Raw genomic sequence first — 19,400 nt, forward strand, 5'->3', positions numbered from 1 at the left:
AAAGACTAGCATAGTCGAGGACACAGAACTGAATGTGTTTTTACAAATGTCAATTCAAGGAGGATTTGTGAAGAGACCAAATGGGAGCCGGGCTCCGTTTGAGGCCTGCTTCTCAACTGAATAAGGCCCTGTCTCAAAAAAAAAAAAAAAGATAATGATTCTTAAAAGGAGCTGGGGATGTACCTCAGTGGTAGAACTCCTTTGGGTTCAATCTCCAGTACCGCAAAAGAAGAAAAAAAGAGGGAGAGAGGGAGGGAGAAAGAAGAGTGAAAGAAAGAAGAAAAAGAAACCACCAGGAAGACAACCCGACCCCAAAGAGCTTGGGTCGAGAACAGCTGCAGGGCTGCGAAGCCGCTCGCCTACTACTGGAGGAAGTGTGCGAGGCATTTCCTGTTCACTTCCGCCCGCAGGCGTCGCACATAGCTGACGCGAACGCGCCAAGATTCGTGTGGCATAGGGGCAGCGTGGACAGCTTTCCCGTGAGTATATGTACCGCATGCTGGCTTTAAGGCCACTTAGTGGTGCAGCTCTTTGTCACCCATCCCAAGTCCAGTCCAGGCCGCTTCAGTATCCCCACCAGGCCGAGCTGAGTGCAGCTGAGGCCCGCGTGCCTGCTGTAGTAGGGGTATCCTTTCATCCCCACGTGTGCGCGTTCCGCAGACGCTGGACGTGGGTGCCTGACCACTCAAACTTGGCTCCAGAGTCTTTAGTTCAGCAAAAAAAAAAAAAAAAAAAAAAATCTGTCAACCACCTGTTTTATATAGGGCACCATGCTAATCATTAGGAATATTGCACTGGGATTTTTTTTTTTTTTTTGGCGGCGAGGTTCGGGGGTGTACCGGGAATTGAACTCAGAGGCACGCGACCACTGAGCCACATGTCCCACCCTATTTTGTATTTTATTTAGAGATAGGGTCTCACTGAGTTGCTTAGTGCCTCGCTTTTGTTGAGGCTGGCTTTGAACTCAGGATCCTCCTGCCTCAGCCTCCCGAGTCCCTGAGATTACAGGCATCTTCCACCGTGCCCCGCAGATGAAAATTTAAATAAAATGGTTTCAGGAAAACTGCCCTGAAAGAAGAGAGGGACAGAGGAGTGGTGGGAACCAAGAATTCATTCATTCAGGCAACGCGTTTTCATTTGTTTACTTTTTAAGCTTTATGTTTAAAAAGTAAGCCCCAGGAATTGCTCAAGCTTTGGTGATTAAACGAAGATGAAGCAGCTACATGCAGACAGATTTTGTTTTAGGGGGGGAATATAGAGTGAAAAGTAAATAAAAATGTCAGATTGGGGTGAATACTATATAAGAAGTTAACCAGAGCCATATGAGAGTGGCTATTTAAGATTGGCTAGTCCAATAAGGCCTTTCCAAGCAGGTGAATTTTCCCTGAAATCTAAGTAACTATAAAGAACTAGCCATGCAGGCTGGGTGGGTACATGCCTCTAATTCCAGCAACAGGAGAGGCAGGGAGGATCCTGAGTTCAAAGCCAGCCTCAGCAAAAAGCTACTCACTAACTCAGTGAGACTGTGTCTCTAAATAAAATACAAAAATATAGGGCTAGGCATGTGGCTCAGTGGTCCAGTGCCTCTGAGTTAAATCCCTGGTATCAAAAGAGAAAAAATAACTAGCTATGCATATATAAGGGTGAAAAAAAAATGCCTTTTAGTACCGAGCTTGGTAAGATAGAGGAATACAGTAGAACCTAGTGGGATCCTTGCAGAGTGGGTGAGATAGGGTTGAAGAGGTGGCCAGACCAAGTAATCCAGAGCACTGAGTTGAAATTTTATACCATGTGTGATGGGAAGCCATCATCTTTATGCTGACATGTGGCAAATGGATTGTGGTTTTGCAGAGGTGGAATCAGACTCTGTTCCCAAAGCCAGTACGTTGATCCAGGTGAGTGGAGAGGGGAGATTTGAGGGCTATTTGGAAATAGATTAGAGAGACTGAAGGAAAAACCTGCTAGGCAAGTTTTTTTGTCACTGAATTACATCCCTAGGTCAACTCTGGTGTTTTTGGTTTGAGCAATTAATTAGATGATGGTAGTGTTTACTGACATGGGGAATAGCAACTCTGGAGAATAAATAAAAATTCCTGTTTGGGGGATGGGGGTGTGGCTCAGCAGTAGTGCACTTGCCTGGCATGTGTGAGGCACTGGGTTCGAGTCTCAGCACTGCATTAAATAAATAAAAGGTCTATCAACAACTTAAAAAAAAAAGAATTCCTGTTTTGACCATAACAGATATTTGCTGTGTATATGAGACATCAGTGTCTCAAGCTTTTGAATGTACTTATTTGGAATTTCAGGAATCGTCAGTGTTGGGTAAAGTTATAGAATTCATTGGCAAATATTAACTTGAACCATAAGAAATTACTGGTTTTGGCCAAAAATTGTTGAATGCTGGCAATTTCATTTGTTCATTCTACCAGATAATATTTAAAATCAGGACTGGATGAGGTCACTTAAGAAATAGAAGAGAAGTAAGAATAGAGCCCTGGGCACCCAAATGACCAGCAAAAGTGACTCAAAAGGAGCAACCAGAAGGTGGGAAAGATACCAGGAAAGTGTGGTGTCACTGAAGCCAGAGAAGGTGTTGTTTCAAAAAGTAGGGAATGAGTTAAGTCAAATGTTGCTGAGACGTCTAGTAAGATAAGAACTGTTAAAGTGACCTCTAGATTGGCAATATCACAATCCTTGGTCCTGGACATAATAGTCAAATAATTCAGTTTTTTGTTTTTCTCTTTTTGTAGTGCCAAGGATCAAGTCCAGGGTCTTAGCATGCTAAGGGTGAATTCTTTTTTATTTTATTTTTTTGTGGTGCTGGGGATTAAACCCAGGGCCTTGTACATGTGAGGCAAGCACTCTACCAACTGAGCTATATCCCCAGTCGTGAATTCAGTTTTTAATAAGTTAAGTTTGAGTTGTCCACATTGTGTTCTCACACTTCTTGGGAAGAGGCAGTGTATATCTGTGAGCTCCGAGTGTGATCATGGTTGAATGAGTGAAGTAGATTAGAAGCCTACCTTTTCCTGGTTACCTTTTCTCTGAGTGCCCTTGTTATTTTCCCCTAACCTATTACTAATGTCTCGACTGTCCTTGAAACTTGAAATTAGTTCAACAGGAAAGCTTTAATTTTTTTTTTGTTTGTTTGTTTAATTTTTTTTAAAGGAAACCAATTCTTCCCTGAAAGGACACCTGCAAAGATGGCCCCAGTCCTTCACTTCTATGTCCGACCCTCTGGCCATGAAGGGGCAGCGACTGGACAGACTCTACAAAAAGTACAAAGGCAACTACCAGAACTGCAGGGTGTTGAGACAGAACTCTGTTACAATGTGGACTGGACAGGTTGGGCCTATGTAATGGATGCTTGAATGAAGTGCTATAGTGCCACATGTAGTATCTTAATGTATCCTTACTCTGTCTCCCTGTAGCTGAGGCCTTCCCAAATGCTGAGGAAATAAAGAAGCTGAAATGGCTGTTTGGCTGCCCGTTGTTACTGGATGATGTTGCTCAAAAGTCCTGGCTCCTTCCAGGTTCCAATGACCTGCTGCTGGAAGTTGGGCCCAGGTATGTGTTTTAACCTGGGGCAGTTTGTTTCACTAACTAGGACATAGCCTTTCTTTTGAATTCACTGCATATCCCTTCCACTTCCATTGTAAGTTCCTCTTGTGATCCTCAGGAGATTTGTTTTGCTTTTATTACATCTTATTCCCTTTCTTGAAAACTGCACATATTTTCTCCATGTGGTATATGCCTTTATAGATTGAGCCAGCTCTCAGATACATTCTGAAAGTAAAATAACTTGTATTCTGAGAAGTTAAAATTGTGGCAGTTTTTGACTTTTTAGTGCTGAGGTTTGTGTCTAGGGCCTTGTGCATGTTAAGGAAGCATTCTATTAGTGAGCTACAGCTCTAGCCCCTAAATTGCAGCAGTTTTATTGCTAGAAGGATAGTTATATAGTTTGTTTGTTTTGGGGGGTACCAGGGATTTAACTCAGAGGCACTCGACTATTGAGCCATATCTCCAGCCCTATTTTTTGTATTTTATTTAGAGACAGGGTCTCACTGAGTTGCCTAGAGGATAGTTATAGTTTGATCTGAGTGACTTGAAAGCAGGTTTCTTGGAGCCCAGTCTGAGGTTGGAGACCATTGGTGAGGGGATAGTGATGGGAGATTGGCTGGGCAGGATGGATAGGATCTGCCTTTCTGGCAAGATCCTAACCATCTGGCCCACTTCTCAGGCTGAACTTCTGTACTCCAACATCCACCAACATCGTTTCTGTGTGCCAGGCCTCAGGACTGGGAGCTGTGAATCGTGTGGAGATTACCCGACGCTACCGGCTCTCGGTGAGGCAATGGGTGATTAGGAGGAGGTGTACTAGAAGAGATTAGATCCTAAGATCTAGGGAAATAATGGGAGAAGCAAGGGAAGAGTTCCTGGCTTTGGACCTGTTCTTCATTATTGTATGAATTGGTCACTATCCAAAGATTCCTTATCAAGGGATGAATAGGATAGAAATCCAGTCTGTGTTAGTCTCTGCTAATTTATGCATCACAGCATGGACTCATTCCTGGAAGGGGAGTCTTCTTTTTTGTTGTCTAGACACAGGTGCTATATAGGCCTGGGGATGCCTAGCCCTGGGTTTAATCCCCAGCACTGCAAAAAAAAAAAAAAGCGGGGGAGTGCTGTACGGTAGCATTGGACTAACATTGTATATTTGGAGAGCCAAGGGTGGAGTATTCCCTCCATTCTTCAGTTCACTCTTCATCCCTTGCCTTCTGTGTGTGTCTCATTCTTAGTTTGCCCACCACCCTTCAGCTGAGGTGGAGACCGTGGCTCTGGCTGCCCTGCATGACCGGATGACAGAGCAGCACTTTCCCCATCCCATCCAGAGCTTCTCCCCTGAAAGCATCCCAGCCCCTCTGAATGGCCCCATCAACGTATTAGCTGAGGGTCGGCTTGCCCTGGAGAAGGCCAACCAGGAGCTAGGTGAGTAGGAGTCTGTGGGAATGGAAGGGAAAGACCCAGGATACTAGAATGCCAGTAGATATGTTGAGACCTGGAATAAGGTGACCTGAGCCATACAGTAAACTTTTCTGGGGTTTGTATTATAGGTCTGGCTCTAGACTCCTGGGACCTGGATTTCTATACCAAGCGCTTCCAGGAACTACAGCGGAATCCCAGCACTGTGGAGGTCTTTGACTTGGCTCAGTCCAATAGGTGAGGACAAATTTGGTCATTTTGATATATGAGCTCCTAGAGGTTAGAAGGGTAGACCATGGGGACTTGGCTTCATAGTTCTTCCTTGGTATAATGGCCTTTCTGAGTCTTTGAGGGCCTGGGCTCCCCCTAACCATCCAGGAATCTGTCTTTAGATCTTAGTTTCATCTCTACTTTGGCTCTGGATAATCCACAGTGACAGAATGCTTGATGATTGACTTTATGGAATGTATTTTGACCTATTTAAGTGTGAATAGGCCATAACTGCTGCTGAATGCTATTGAGAGGACATGGCACTGAGGAATGACTCATGTTTTTGTTCTGCCTTCCTTTCTCCATGTAATTCCCTCAGTGAGCACAGCCGACACTGGTTCTTCAAGGGCCAGCTCCATGTGGATGGAAAGAAGTTGGCACACTCGCTGTTTGAATCTATCATGAGCACCCAGATGTCCTCGAATCCTAACAATGTCCTCAAGTTCTGTGACAACAGCAGGTTGCTTGTGCCTTGGGTCTGGGAAGGGGGAGGCGCTGGAACCTGGTTGGGTTAGTACAGATCTCGAGAAAGAAGTGGGTCCAGCATGGACATGTCCACAGTGCAATCCAGGGGAAGGAAGTCCGATTCCTACGACCTGAGGACCCTTCACAGCCAAGCTGCTTCCAGCAACGGCAGGGGCTAAGACATGTTGTCTTCACAGCCGAGACACACAACTTCCCCACAGGTGAGCTGTGTTCCTGAGAGGGATGGAGATCAGAGAGTAGGGTAGGGCAAAGGTCCCAGGTATCTAGGCTGAGGCTGGGAAAAAAAGGGAAAGCTTGTTGTCTTTGTTTCCATGGGGGTGGTCAGGGATGAGGTTTGTCTCTGTGACACTCATGCCTCCCCCACTCTCTCTTTGCAGGAGTAGCCCCTTTCAGTGGTGCAACCACGGGCACAGGGGGCCGAATCCGGGACATCCAGTGCACAGGCCGCGGGGCCCATGTGGTGGCTGGCACTGCTGGCTATTGCTTTGGAAACCTGCATATCCCAGGTCCAGTCTTCTTCCTCTCTACCCACCTTGCCTCCAGACTTTTTGTCCTGGCAGCACCAAATGCTTGTATTTTGTAGGCTAAAAGGTCATCTGGGTGTCTTTTTTGTGGGGAGGGAGGACTCCCGAATAGCTGGCTTTTCATTGACCCTGATCATGAGGTGTGTAGGCCATTGGAGATGTTGGGTGCCAGCCTAGATTTGCAGAATCATAATTTTTTTTTTTTTTTTTTTTTTTAAAAGAGAGAGAGATTTTTAGTTTTCGGCAGACACAACATCTTTGTATGTGGTGCTGAGGATCGAACTTGGGCCGCATGCACACCAGGCGAGCGCGCTACCGCTTGAGCCACATCCCCAGTCCAGAATCATAATTTTTTAAAAAGTATTTTTATGTATATTTTTTTGTTAGATGAACACAGTATATTTATTTTTTTTAATGTGGTGCCGAAGATCGAACTCAGTGCCTCACGCATGCAAGACGAGCGCTTTACCACTGAGCTACAGCCTCAGCCCCAATTTTTTTTTTTTTTTGGTACTGGGGATTGAATCAACCAGGGTGCTTAACAACTGAGCCACATCTCCAGCCCTTTTTATTTTTTATTTTGAGACAGGGTCTTGCTAAGTTTCTTAGGGCCACTCTAATTTGGTCTTGCTGAGGATGGCTTTGAATTCACATTCCTCCTGCCTCAGCCTCCTGAGGCTGTTGGGATTATATCTGTTGAGATTACAGGCATGTGTCGCTAATCATGATGATTTACTTTACAAGCTATTACTGTCTCAGCCAGAAAACATGATGCTGGTTTGTCTTTTTTTTTTTTTTTAGTACCAGATATAGAACCTAGGGGCACTTAACCACATTAACTACTGAGCACATCTAGATTGTCTTGTTTTTTGAGTTTTTTTGTTTATTTTTAGTTGTCAGTAGACCTTTATTTATTTTTATGTGGTGTTGAGGATTAAACCCAGTGCCTCACACATGCTAGGCAAGTGGTGTTCTACCACTGAGCTACAATCCCAGCCCTGGGTTGTGTTTTAATCACTATTTGTCTCCAAAATCCAGAAAAGCTTAAGTTGGATATTTTGAGCTGGGGATGTAGCACAATGATAGAGTTCTTGCTTAGCTTGTGGGGAGAGGTGGGTTCAATCCCCAGTACTATAACGGAAAAAGAAGTCTGATACTGAGAAGAGGGAAGGCTGATATGGGAGGTGGAGAAAAAGACTAGCACTTAACTACAGGTTCTACACTGTGCTAAAGTGGACATTCCAACCATGCGGGTGGTCCTTACTGATTTTGACTTGCCCAATGATGCTGGTTCTTCCATCCTGCTTCTTTTTTGTTGTTTTTAGGTACTGGGGATCAAAGCCAAGGGCGTGCTCTATCTCTGAACTACATTATCAGCCCTTTTTATTTATTTATTTTTGTGGTGTTGAGGATTGAACCCAGGTCCTTGCACATACGAGGCAAGCACTCTACCAACTGAGCTATCCCCAGTTCATCTTTTTTATTTTTTTGAGAATGGGTCTCAGTTGCCAAGGCTGACCTTGAACTTGCAAACTTCTCTTCTCATGAGGCCTCCTAAGTTGCTGGGATTATGGGTGTGCACCATCATGCCCAACTCTCTTATATCTTTATAGTCCATTCATTCAACTTTCTTCTTTCCTCTCAGGTTATAATCTTCCCTGGGAGGATCCAAGCTTCCAGTACCCTGGGAACTTTGCCAGGCCCCTGGAGGTTGCCATCGAAGCCAGTAATGGGGCATCTGACTATGGCAACAAGTTTGGGGAACCAGTGTTGGCTGGTAAGGCTGGGCATGTAGAGGGATAATGAACACATAGTCCCTCAAGGGCTTGTGGGTGGGTGTGTGACCCATGGACTGTGGTATTGGGCAAAGGCTAGGGGTCTGGGTGATTGATTCCTAACCCCTTCTTTCTGATGTCCACACTCCAGGCTTTGCCCGCTCTTTCGGCCTCCAGCTCCCTAATGGTCAGCGGCGTGAGTGGATCAAACCCATTATGTTTAGTGGGGGCATTGGGTCCATGGAAGCTGAGCATGTGGGCAAGGAACCTCCAGAGCCAGGTAAAAACCTGCTACTTTTCCCTGTATTCGGTCAGCACAGGAAAGTTTCAGGGAGGGAATTGAGGGGACATTTATTGATTAGTTTTTAATTCCTTGGTTCATGTCTCTCCTCCAGTACAGGTTTTCAAGGCAGGAGAGTGGTTTATGTTAGCAAGCAGTCTCAGCCTTTGTTATCTCTGTCTCCTCCCTACTTTATTTATGTAGGGGAGAGGCCCTTCTCACCCCTACCCCTATGCTTCTGGATCACACCCTGCTAAATTGAGGCAGTTAATATTTGTTCGCCATTCGCTATATGCCAGGGACTTTTATTTGCTGGTTCAGTTCAATTAAGCAAACATTTATTGAGTACTCATTGTGTGCTGAGCACTGTGCTAAGAGCTATGGTGAATCAAGATAAAAGTCCAGGTCCCATTTTCTGACTAAGTGATCCGGTCACATGGCTCAAAACTCAAAAGGCAAGGAATGTTATGCATTGAAAACTCCTTCCCCTGACCTCCAGACCCCAGTTTCCCTCTCTAGAGACAATCAATTTTATTCAGTTACTTTTGTGTCCTACCAGAAGTGTTTGCTGCATATGCAAGTAGATCCATATGAATATTTGTTCTTTTTTTCTTTACTTCATCTAGAACTTATTGAGGATTGTACCCAGGGATATTCTGCTATTGAGTTACATCCCTCAACCCTTATTTTTAATTTTTATTTATTTACTTATTTACTTTTTGGTATCAGGGATTGAACCCAGGGGCACTTAACCACTGAGCCACATCTCCAGTTTTCTTTTTCTTTTTTTTTTTTTAGAGATAAGGTCTCAGAGTTTTTATAAGTTGTTTAGATCCTTGCTAAATTGCTGAGGTTCGCTTTGAACTTGTGATCTTCTGCCTTCGCCTCCAGGCTGTTAGGATAACAGGCATGCACCACTGCGCCCAGTTTACAATGTTTACTCTTATAGGTAGGCAAATTTTGTATCCTTATGAGTAAATTCATAGAATAAATTCCTTGAAGTATGCCGGCATAGTGACTTTGCCTGAAACACTAGTGTCTGGGGAGGCTGAGGCAGGAGTATTGCAAGTTCAAAGCCAGTCTCAGCAACTTAGTGGGGCGCTAAGCATCTTAGCGAGATCCTCTCTCTAAATGAAATATAGAAAGAGCTGAGGAGTGGCTCATGGTTAAGTGTCTCCAGGGTTCGATCCCTGGTACCAAAAAAAAAATATTCCTTGAAGTGTATTTTCCCAAAGAACAGAAGCATTTGTATGTATGTATGTATTTTTGCTGTACTGGGAGTCAAACCTAGGATCTTGTCCGTGTTAGACAAGTGCTCTACCACTGAGCTACATGTATTTGTAATTTTGATTGTTAGGGCCACATTGTCCTCTGTAGATGTTGTTCTAATTCAGTCTCCCATCAGCCCAGTGGAGTATTAAGATCATGTACCCCTCGCATAAACTTTCTTTGTCCTTATACTACCTTGCTTTAGAGGCTTGTGATGGCTTTCCCTGTGTTCTGTTTCTACCCTTCTTCCTTGCAGGCATGGATGTTGTAAAGGTTGGGGGTCCTGTCTATAGGATTGGAGTTGGAGGTGGAGCAGCTTCATCTGTGCAAGTGAGTGGGAATAGCTAAAGATTCAGACTCCTTGATGTTGCTGGGTCCTATGTGTGTGGGAGGTGAGGGAGCCCAGCCTCCCTGAGCTGAGCTATGCTTTATGTTCCTTCAGGTGCAGGGAGATAATGCCAGTGACCTGGATTTTGGGGCTGTGCAGCGGGGAGACCCAGAAATGGAACAGAAAATGAACCGTGTTATCCGGGCTTGTGTGGAAGCCCCCATGGAAAACCCCATCTGCAGCCTCCATGATCAGGGTGCTGGTGGCAATGGTAAGGGAAGCAGTTGGGACAAAGTGCTGGGCCTACTAACTCCTGCCAAATTTGGTTTAGGGAGAGACATTGAGCATCTGCAACCAACCACCCAGCTCTTAAGTCCTTCACCAGTTCGGGGTTGGAGTGGGTGGAGCCTGCTGCCCTGTGACAATTGGTAGAGAGACTATAGCAGCAATTCCTGCAGGGACACAATTAGGTGCTCCTTTGGAGGTTTGGAACTGCCCTTTTTTTTTGCCTGGAGCTGACCATAACCACATTGCCACCTTTCCCTGCAATCCTTTCACCAGGCAATGTCCTAAAGGAACTGAGTGACCCAGCAGGGGCCATCATTTACACCAGCCGCTTCCAGGTTGGTCTCATCCCCTGAAGTCTGGCATCCCCCCTCTACCAGCCCCAGCCATCCTTCCTTTATGATCCCCAATTCCTAGCAACAGTGTGAGGTGGGGGAAGGCCTAGTGATTCTTCTCTTTGCTTTCTGCTATGTCTGTGTAGCTGGGTGACCCAACCCTGAATGCCTTGGAAATCTGGGGGGCCGAGTACCAGGAGTCAAATGCACTTCTGTTGAGGCCGCCCCACCGGGACTTCCTGAGTCGTGTCAGTGCCCGGGAACGCTGTCTGGCTTGCTTTGTGGGTACCATTACTGGAGACAAGAGGGTGAGTTGGGGGCTGGGGATGTGGCTCAAGCGGTAGCGCACTCGTCTGGCGTGCGCGCGGCCCGGGTTCAATCCTCAGCACCACATACCAACAAAGATGTTGTGTCTGCCGAGAACTAAAAAATAAATATTAAAAAAATTCTCTCTATCTCTCTCTCTCTCCTCTCTCACTCTCTCTTAAAAAAAAAAAAAATCTTAAAAAATAAAAAAAAAAAAAAAAAAAGAGGGTGAGTTGGCTCCAAGAGTCAAAAGCAGACACTACTGGTGGGTTCAAGCTGCCTGGCTTCTTGGGCTAGAGCAAGAACTGTCAAGGGAGAAGGATGGGAGATGATGACAAAGAACATATGGGGAACAGATTGTAGGAAGCAGGGGGAAGATAGAAATTACAGAGGAAGGGTGGAAGGACCATCTCTGCCCTAATCTCTGGAAGCATTCCCTGCTGGTGCTCATAGTCTCATTCCCTCTGGGTGTTGTCCCTGTGGTCCATAGATCGTGCTGGTGGATGATCGTGAGTGTCCCATGGGGAGAAATGGCCAGGGGGATGCCCCCTCTAAACCTCCCCCAACCCCTGTGGACCTGGAGCTCGAATGGGTATTGGGCAAGATGCCTCAGAAGGTATGTGGGATGGGATGTGTTTCTCTTGTGGCCCTCCTCTCGGGACCCCCATCATCTGCTTGCACCCAGCCTTCCATGGGTACTCATATTCCCCTATTGCCATTTTTGTTGTAGGAGTTCTTCCTCCAGAGGGATTCTCCTGTGTTGCAGCCCCTGGCCTTGCCTCAGGGGCTGAGTGTGCGCCAGGCTCTGGAGCGGGTTCTGAGATTGCCCTCTGTGGCCAGCAAGCGCTATCTCACCACCAAGGTCTTCCCTGCACCCCTGCTTCACCCCTTGAGCCCTCTGCTTTCTTTCCTCCCCTTAGGACCACCACAGCCCTAGAGTCTTGGGGGGAAGAACAGGGACACCTTCACCTCCACCCCATGCCCTGGTCTTCTTGCTGCCTACCCTCTGTGTGGAGCTCTTATGTGTATGTTGGAGGGAAGCCAGGTTTCCCACTGTTCTGTCTCCCTCAGGAAAAAATGGACAACCTGAGCTCTCTGTTCTTTTTTAAAAAATATCTTTATTTACTTACTTTTGTATGTGGTGCTGAGGATTAAACCCAGTGACTCATGCATGCGAGGCAAGCCCTCAACTACTGAGCTACATACAACCCGAGCCCCTAGCTGTCTGTTCTTTGCCCTCTTGCCAATTGTATTTCATACCACAGGTGGACCGCTCTGTGGGTGGCCTGGTGGCCCAACAGCAGTGTGTTGGGCCTTTGCACACTCCTCTGGCTGATGTAGCTGTCGTAGCACTGAGTCACCAGGAACTCATAGGGGCTGCCACAGCCCTGGGAGAGCAGCCAGTCAAGAGCCTGCTGGACCCCAAGGTGGCTGCCCGGCTGGCTGTGGCTGAAGCCCTCACCAACCTGGTGTTTGCTCTGGTCACTGATCTTCAGGTGAGTTCCCTGACAGCTTCTACCCTAGAGTTCCAGGCCTTTGGGACACTTCCACATTCATTGCTTGTCTTTCGTTTCATGCTCACAACCACCCAGTCCTTCTGTACCCTAGTCTCTGCATGTCTCTTCCACTCTAATGTTTACTCTCCTAGGATGTGAAGTGCAGTGGGAACTGGATGTGGGCAGCCAAGCTCCCAGGGGAAGGTGCAGCTCTAGCTGATGCCTGTGAGGCTATGGTGGCAGTGATGGCAGCACTGGGTGTGGCAGTGGATGGTGGCAAGGATTCCCTCAGCATGGCTGCCCGGGTTGGCACTGAGACTGTGCGGGCTCCTGGTGAGGCTGGGGCCCTCAGGAGAGGGGGATGGAGAAGGGACCATTGGGCTGGGCTGGAATCTCACTCTTTTTTGGTCTTTCTTGCTCTGTAGGGTCACTGGTCATCTCAGCTTATGCTGTTAGTCCAGATATCACAGCCACTGTGACCCCAGACCTCAAACATCCTAGAGGGAGAGGTATGTGCAATGTACTTTGACCTTGGTCTTGGTTTGGGGGCTCCCTCATCTTAGCACTGGGCTGTGGTACTTTCTGGAACTAATGGTCTGGGGCATCTTCTTGCATGTTGGGAATGGCAATGCTATGAGCACTTCAGGGAAGGGTACTCCTGAACTATCCATCTCCCCCCATCTTCTCTGTCTCTTCAGGCCATCTGCTGTATGTGCCTCTGAGCCCCGGGCAGCACCGGCTGGGGGGCTCAGCTCTGGCCCAGTGTTTTTCACAGCTCGGGGAACAGCCTCCCAACCTGGATCTTCCTGAGAACCTGGTTCATGCCTTCAGGATCACCCAGGGGCTTCTAAAAGGTGAGGCTCTGGGAGAGGTGGTGCACATGGCAGCAGGTGCTCACCAGCTAAGTACGTGGGGATTAGGGACTTGGATCCTTCTCTGTTCCCCATGTGTGTTACCTTCTCACACACTATCATGGACTCTCCAGAAGTAGATAAGTGGAGCCATCAGGCTGGGCCCCAAGATCACTGAACTTTTTTTACTTTCCTTCAGACCGCCTCCTCTGCTCAGGCCATGATGTCAGCGACGGAGGCCTTGTCACCTGTCTGCTCGAGATGGCCTTTGCTGGGAATTGTGGGATAGAGGTGGATGTAGCTGCGCCTGGCGTCGATGGTAAGAAACTAGGTTTAGAGTCAGGTCTGGCTGTCTTCTCTACCCTGCAGACCTCATCTCCTGATAAAGAATAGAATGTCCTCAACCCATTTTCCCTGGGTCTTCTTCGACTGTCTCTTCTGAGCTGTCTCCTGACAGCTGAACTAAATGGCACCCACTGTGTTCCTTATTGTACCCCTTGAAGACCCCCCACAGTCCCTGATGCAACTTCCTCTTCCCACCATCCAAGTCCTCACCCCACCTCCGGTTGCTGCCTCTAAATCTCTGGCAGCACCCTAAACACCCTGACTTGCCTCCATTGCTCTCCCAGCGTTGCCAGTGCTGTTTGCTGAGGAGCCAGGCCTGGTGCTGGAGGTGCAGAAGCCAGACCTGGCTGGAGTGTTGCAGCGTTACAGGAGTGCTGGCCTCCACTGCCTGGAGCTGGGCCACACAGGCGAAGCTGGTCCCCATGCCATGGTAAGGAAGCCAGGGAGAGTGGGGCTTAGTGGGCAGTCTGAGCGAAGAAGCTGTAGGCCTCTCTGCCAGCCATGGAGGGGCTGTCCTTTCTCTTAGCTCTTGATTTACTTGCCCTTTTCAGGTTCGAGTATCAGTGAACGGGACTGTGGTTGTGGAGGAGCCAGTTGGGCAGCTGCGAGCCCTCTGGGAGGAAACAAGTTTCCAGCTGGACCAGCTGCAGGCAGAGCCACACTATGTGGCAGAAGAGGAACAGGGTCTAAGGGAGCGGATGGGGCCCAGCTATTGCCTGCCCCCCTCTTTCCCCAAGGCCTCTGTGCCCCATGAGCTTGGTGAGGGAGTGTGCATAACAACATTTGGTTTCCTAGGCTGTCAGCCTGGGTTTGGATCCCAAGACCTGGGTGCCTGGGCCTGCTCTGGAAAAGGTGTCTGGGGAGTTCAGGTGGGGAAGTAACTGTCTAGAACAGAGACACTCCTCCTTCCAGGTGGTCCTGCCCCGCGAGTCGCCATCTTGCGAGAAGAGGGTAGTAATGGAGACCGGGAAATGGCTGATGCTTTCCACTTGGCTGGGTTTGAGGTGAGTAGGTTGGCCAACAGAGCTAGAGGCCTTGATCTAGCCTTGATCTAGCCTCGGACTGGGTACCCTGACATTTGCCTACTCTGACCTGCTAGGTGTGGGACGTGACCATGCAGGACCTCTGTTCTGGGGCCATTGGGCTAGACACATTCCGCGGTGTGGCCTTTGTGGGTGGTTTCAGCTATGCAGACGTCCTGGGCTCTGCCAAAGGTAGGTGCTCCTCTGCCACATTCCTGAAATCTCTCACCTTCATAAAGCCAAGGGGAAAGTGAGCGAATGAGTTCAGTTGTCAGGTGTCAACAGAAGGCCTGAGGTTAATAAATGGGGCAGGTTATCTGGGTGGGGTCTTGCTAATCTGGACAGTTTATGTCCTATCTAAAGGGGCAGCTGCTGGTCGGCTGAAGCAGCTATTGAAAAGGTGGCTCAACATAACCAGACCCTTATTGTTTAAAGAAAAGCTGAAAATTCAGGTTTTTGTATGAGATCTTATTTTTAAGTGTTGAGTAACTCAATAAAAACATATATGATGTATTTTTTTTTTTTTTTAATTCTGGATGGACACAGTACCTTTATTTTATTTGTCTTTTTATCCATGGTGCTGAGGATTGAACCTAGTGAGGATTGAACCTAGGGCTTCACAAATGCTAGGCAGGCGCTCTACCACTGAGCCACAACCCCAACCCAAGTGAAAACTTTTAACGTTCTGTTGGCCAAGCAAAAAGAAAATCACTGGCCATCTGTGTCCCAGGAGTTGGTAACATCAGATTTAAGCAGACCAGCCCATTTCTTCCCTCTCGTGCCCCAGGCTCTGTAGAGAGGGTTACCTGCTAGAGTCAAAGAGCAGCCGTTTCCCTTCATTCTTGGCTTCTCTTTTTCTGAGGCCTCCCACATCTCACCTGACTTCCATGTTCCCTTCTAGGATGGGCAGCTGCTGTGACTTTTCATTCACAGGCCGGAGCTGAGCTGAGGCGTTTCCGGATGCGGCCAGACACCTTTAGCCTGGGCGTGTGTAATGGCTGTCAATTGCTGGCTCTACTGGGCTGGGTGGGTGGCAACCCTGATGAAGAAGTCGGGGATATGGATCATGACTCTTGGCCAACCCAGCCTGGCCTCATGCTGCGTCACAACCTGGCTGGGCGTTTTGAGTCTCGCTGGGCCACTGTGCGAGTGGGGCCTGGGCCAGCCCTGATGCTTCAAGGGATGGAAGGTGCTGTGCTGCCAGTATGGAGCGCCCATGGAGAAGGTCAGGCCTGGAAAGGCAGGGGGAGGACTGAGGGCTGGGAATGGATAAAGGGCCTGAAAGAACTTGACTTTCATTTTCTTTCTTCCCTCCCAGGTTACATGGCATTTTCTTCTCCAGAACTCCAAGCCCAGATTGAGGCCAAAGGCCTGGCTCCCCTGCACTGGGCAGATGATGAGGGGAACCCCACAGAGCAATACCCACTGAATCCCAATGGTTCTCCAAGGGGTGTGGCTGGTGTCTGCTCCCATGATGGCCGCCACCTGGCTCTTATGCCTCATCCTGAGAGGGCTGTGAGGCCATGGCAGTGGGCATGGCGACCCCCTCCATTTGACACTCTTACCACCTCCCCGTGGCTTCAGCTATTCATCAATGCCCGAAACTGGACCCAGGAAGCAGGCTGCTGAGCCAACTGGACAGGCTCACCTGCCCTTACAACTTATCCCTCTGTGTTTGCTGCTCTGTCACCTTCAGGATTACCCTTCATGACTTCCAAAAGTATCAAAAGAAAAGCTCAGCTGATTTACTCATCTGCCTTCTGGAAACTTGTCTGAAGAGCAGTCCTTAGTTCTATCTTCTAACATCTTTTGCCCTTCCTTGTGTTTAGGAAGCAGCCTGTGGCTTGGGGCAAAGAGCTGATAAGCGAAAGTTAGGGTGCAAGCGCTTGGGTTCTCTTGCCTTCCCACTTGTTCACTTCCTCAGCAATCACCGCATCCTGCCTCATTTCCCTCCTGGGCTCTGAGGGAAGTTTATGTCCCCCTTTTTTCATTTTGGTGTAGGATCTGGGAACAGCATGCAATGGGCCCTGTCTATTCTCATTGTTAGTAGCAGAAGCTTCCTGGATTCCTTTTCAAGTGAGCTATGCTAACTGTGAGAATTGTTGCTTACAGAATTTTCTTTGATAGGATTTCTGGCTGTGTGTCAGGGCTGGCCTGGTGCCACCCTCTAAACTCAGTACTTGTTTTTTTTTTTCTCTTTTGGTACCAAGGATTGAACTCCAGTGTACTCAACCACTGAGCCACATCCCCAGCCCTGTTTTGTATTTTATTTAGAGACAGGGTCACACTGAATTGCTTAGTGCCTTGCTTTTTGCTAAGGCTGGCTTTGAACTCACAATACTTCTGCCTCAGCCTCCTGAGCCCCTGCGATTACAAGTGTGTTTCACCTGCCTTCCCTTAAACCCAGTACTCTTGATGTTTCTCCTAATTTAGCTCTCTGTTAGCAGTTGTGAGTATCATCCTTAGATCAGAGCCCTTAGTTTATTCTAATACTACCTCTTTGTTCATTATCTTTTGTGCCAAGCAGCATTTTATGATCTAACAACTTGAAATAAGGGGCTGGGGATGTGGCTCAAGCGGTAGCGCGCTCGCCTGGCATGCTTGTGGCCCAGGTTTGATCCTCAGCACCACATACAAAGATGTTGTGTCCGCCAAATACTAAAAAATAAATATTAAAATTCTCTCTCTCCCTCTTTCTTAAAAAAAAAAAAACTTGAAATAAGCTAAGTGTAGTGGTGCACACTGGTAATTTCAGTGACTCAGGAGGCTGATGCAGGAAAATCACAAATTTGAGGCCAGTCTGGACACTTTAGGAAGACCCTGTCTCAGAACATTAAAAAATAATAATGGTCTGGGGCTGGGGTTTTGGCTCAGTGGTAGAGTGCTTGCCTACCATGCATGAGGCACTGGGTAGCACCACATGAAAATAAAGATACAGTGTCCACCTAAAACTGAAAAAATTAACATTTAAACAAAAATAATAAAGGGTTAGGGATGTTGCAGTGACAGAGCACCCCTACATTCCCCAGTATTGCCAAAAATGATAATACCTGGATATAGCATCACCAAGCTGAACAGGTGCTGGGTATTTTCTGTGTATCTGCATTAATTCTCAAAAAAAAAAAAATTGGCAAAGTATAACTAAATTGCAAGGAGTTGAAACAACTTGGGAGGAGGGTGGCCAGGGGCATGCTCACTCTGCTCCATCTGCTTCCTACCATCCTGCAGTCTTTTGCTGGCAGCTGTTTTCCATTGTTCCTTGTTCCCTTTGCTGACACACATGTAGAGCTCACTGACATTTCTGCTATAGGTCATTTGCCCCCCTAAAATGTTGGGCATCTTAATTAAAGGAGTTCCCCTGAAAGTGAAGACTGGAGTCAGATTTCTGAGGGCACCAGGGTGGGTGGGGAGAAGAAGAAGGCTGGGCATGTGCTTCTGATAGGGGATAGTACCTAAAGAAGAGATTGATGGTGTAAATTGTGAGTGTGGGGATGTAACTCAATGGAAGAGCACTGGCCTGACATGAGTTCCCCGTACCCGCTCCCTCACACTGAAAAAAAAATGTGTGTGTGTGGAGAAGTAACATCTTTTCCTCATTGTTTTGCATAGTGACCTGCCCTAAGCTGTATTGCCCTCCTATGGATCATTTTTGGCATTTGAACATTTCCTCCTGCTTCTGGGAAGAAATAAATATTTTGTTAACCTTGTAACATCGAATGTGCAGTTTGGGGCTGGTACCGAGGCTTAGAGGTCAGGTGATACAAGAGTTGGACAATGGGGCTGGGGATGTGGCTCAAGCGGTAGCGCGCTTGCCTAGTGTGCTTGCGGCCTGGGTTCGCCTCAGCACCACATACAAACGAAGATGTTGTGTCTGCCGAGAACTTAGAAAAAAATAAATGTTAAAATTCTCTCTCTCTCTCTCTCTTTAAAAAAAAAAAAAAAAGTTGGACAACCTGTGAGGTAGCCTGCTGATTAGCTCTAATGGTTAAAATTGTGGTTTTATTTATTTATATATTTTTAAAATATTTATTTTTAGTTGTAGTTGGACATAATACCTTTATTTATTTTTATGTGGTGCTGAGGATTGAACCCAGGGCCTCATACACACTAGGCGAGCACTCTACTGCTGAGCCACAATCCAGTCCCTAAAATTGTGGTTTTAGAGGTGGAACCATTTCTAGTTTGGATCACCTTGGCCAAGCAAGACCTACCTGTCTCAGATACCAAGACCATTTAGCTTCTCAATCCTGTTTGTTTTTTAATATCTTTTTTTTTTAATGTGCTGAAGATTGAACCCAGTACCTCACATATCCAAGGCAAGTGCTCTACAACTGAGCTACAACCCCAGCCTCTCATTCCTGTTTTCATCCAGTATTAGTCTTACAAACTTGCCCTTGCTGGTCCTGACCCAGTTCCTGTGTCCCTTCCCCAATCCAAAGGTCCTCTAGCAAACCACTATGGGTAGCTGTTTTGTGCTTCTGCCTTCATGGGAAACCACTTTTGCAGCCCCTCCCAGGGGTGGCTTTTATTGGGAGCTGAAGGTTAGGTTCCTTTGTATCCTACTTCTAGACTTCACCCCCCTTCCACTTGAGGCTCCTGCCATTCTGCTATATCACCATCACCCTGTTCTTTGTTCTACTGCCCCATCATTCCCTGTGGAAGAGGCTGCCAGTTGGTCCCCAATATCTGGTTTCCCCCTTCTAGAAATAGAACCTACAGAATTTTAGCTGAGATTGTGGCTGCTGTGACAAAATTGATGGAAGAAATGACATATATACAGTTTCCAAGTGTTCTTTAAAATGAGGTACGTTCTCTTGCTTCCTGCTCTCTGGAATAGAAGTCCAG

General features: G+C 47.2%; 1 protein-coding gene across 3 annotated transcripts; it reads left to right on the top strand.

The window, feature by feature from the left end:
• The first annotated feature begins 353 nt into the window (after window positions 1-353).
• On the top strand, window positions 354-17,919 carry Pfas (phosphoribosylformylglycinamidine synthase). Of its 3 annotated transcripts, XM_078042861.1 has the most exons (29): window positions 465-479; window positions 1,852-1,895; window positions 3,169-3,345; window positions 3,432-3,567; window positions 4,241-4,346; window positions 4,800-4,989; window positions 5,115-5,220; window positions 5,573-5,713; window positions 5,815-5,939; window positions 6,117-6,245; window positions 7,909-8,040; window positions 8,190-8,318; window positions 9,844-9,917; window positions 10,030-10,186; window positions 10,477-10,538; window positions 10,682-10,843; window positions 11,332-11,457; window positions 11,572-11,703; window positions 12,107-12,337; window positions 12,490-12,670; window positions 12,763-12,846; window positions 13,036-13,191; window positions 13,388-13,507; window positions 13,818-13,963; window positions 14,085-14,292; window positions 14,446-14,537; window positions 14,633-14,747; window positions 15,457-15,780; window positions 15,874-17,919. In XM_078042861.1, the coding sequence occupies exons 3-29, from the start codon at window positions 3,204-3,206 to the stop codon at window positions 16,182-16,184; spliced, it is 4,017 nt and encodes a 1,338-aa protein (XP_077898987.1). In that variant the 5' UTR covers window positions 465-479; window positions 1,852-1,895; window positions 3,169-3,203; the 3' UTR covers window positions 16,185-17,919. The 3 variants fall into 3 exon arrangements, with proteins under 3 accessions (XP_077898986.1, XP_077898987.1, XP_077898988.1); XM_078042860.1 differs by lacking the exon at window positions 1,852-1,895 and having other exon boundaries at window positions 354-479; XM_078042862.1 differs by lacking the exons at window positions 465-479; window positions 1,852-1,895; window positions 3,169-3,345 and having other exon boundaries at window positions 3,431-3,567; window positions 4,290-4,346.
• The last annotated feature ends 1,481 nt before the right edge of the window (window positions 17,920-19,400 follow it).

This window comes from Ictidomys tridecemlineatus, chromosome 3 (genome assembly GCF_052094955.1).
Source record: "Ictidomys tridecemlineatus isolate mIctTri1 chromosome 3, mIctTri1.hap1, whole genome shotgun sequence".
NCBI classification, from domain to species: domain Eukaryota; kingdom Metazoa; phylum Chordata; class Mammalia; order Rodentia; family Sciuridae; genus Ictidomys; species Ictidomys tridecemlineatus.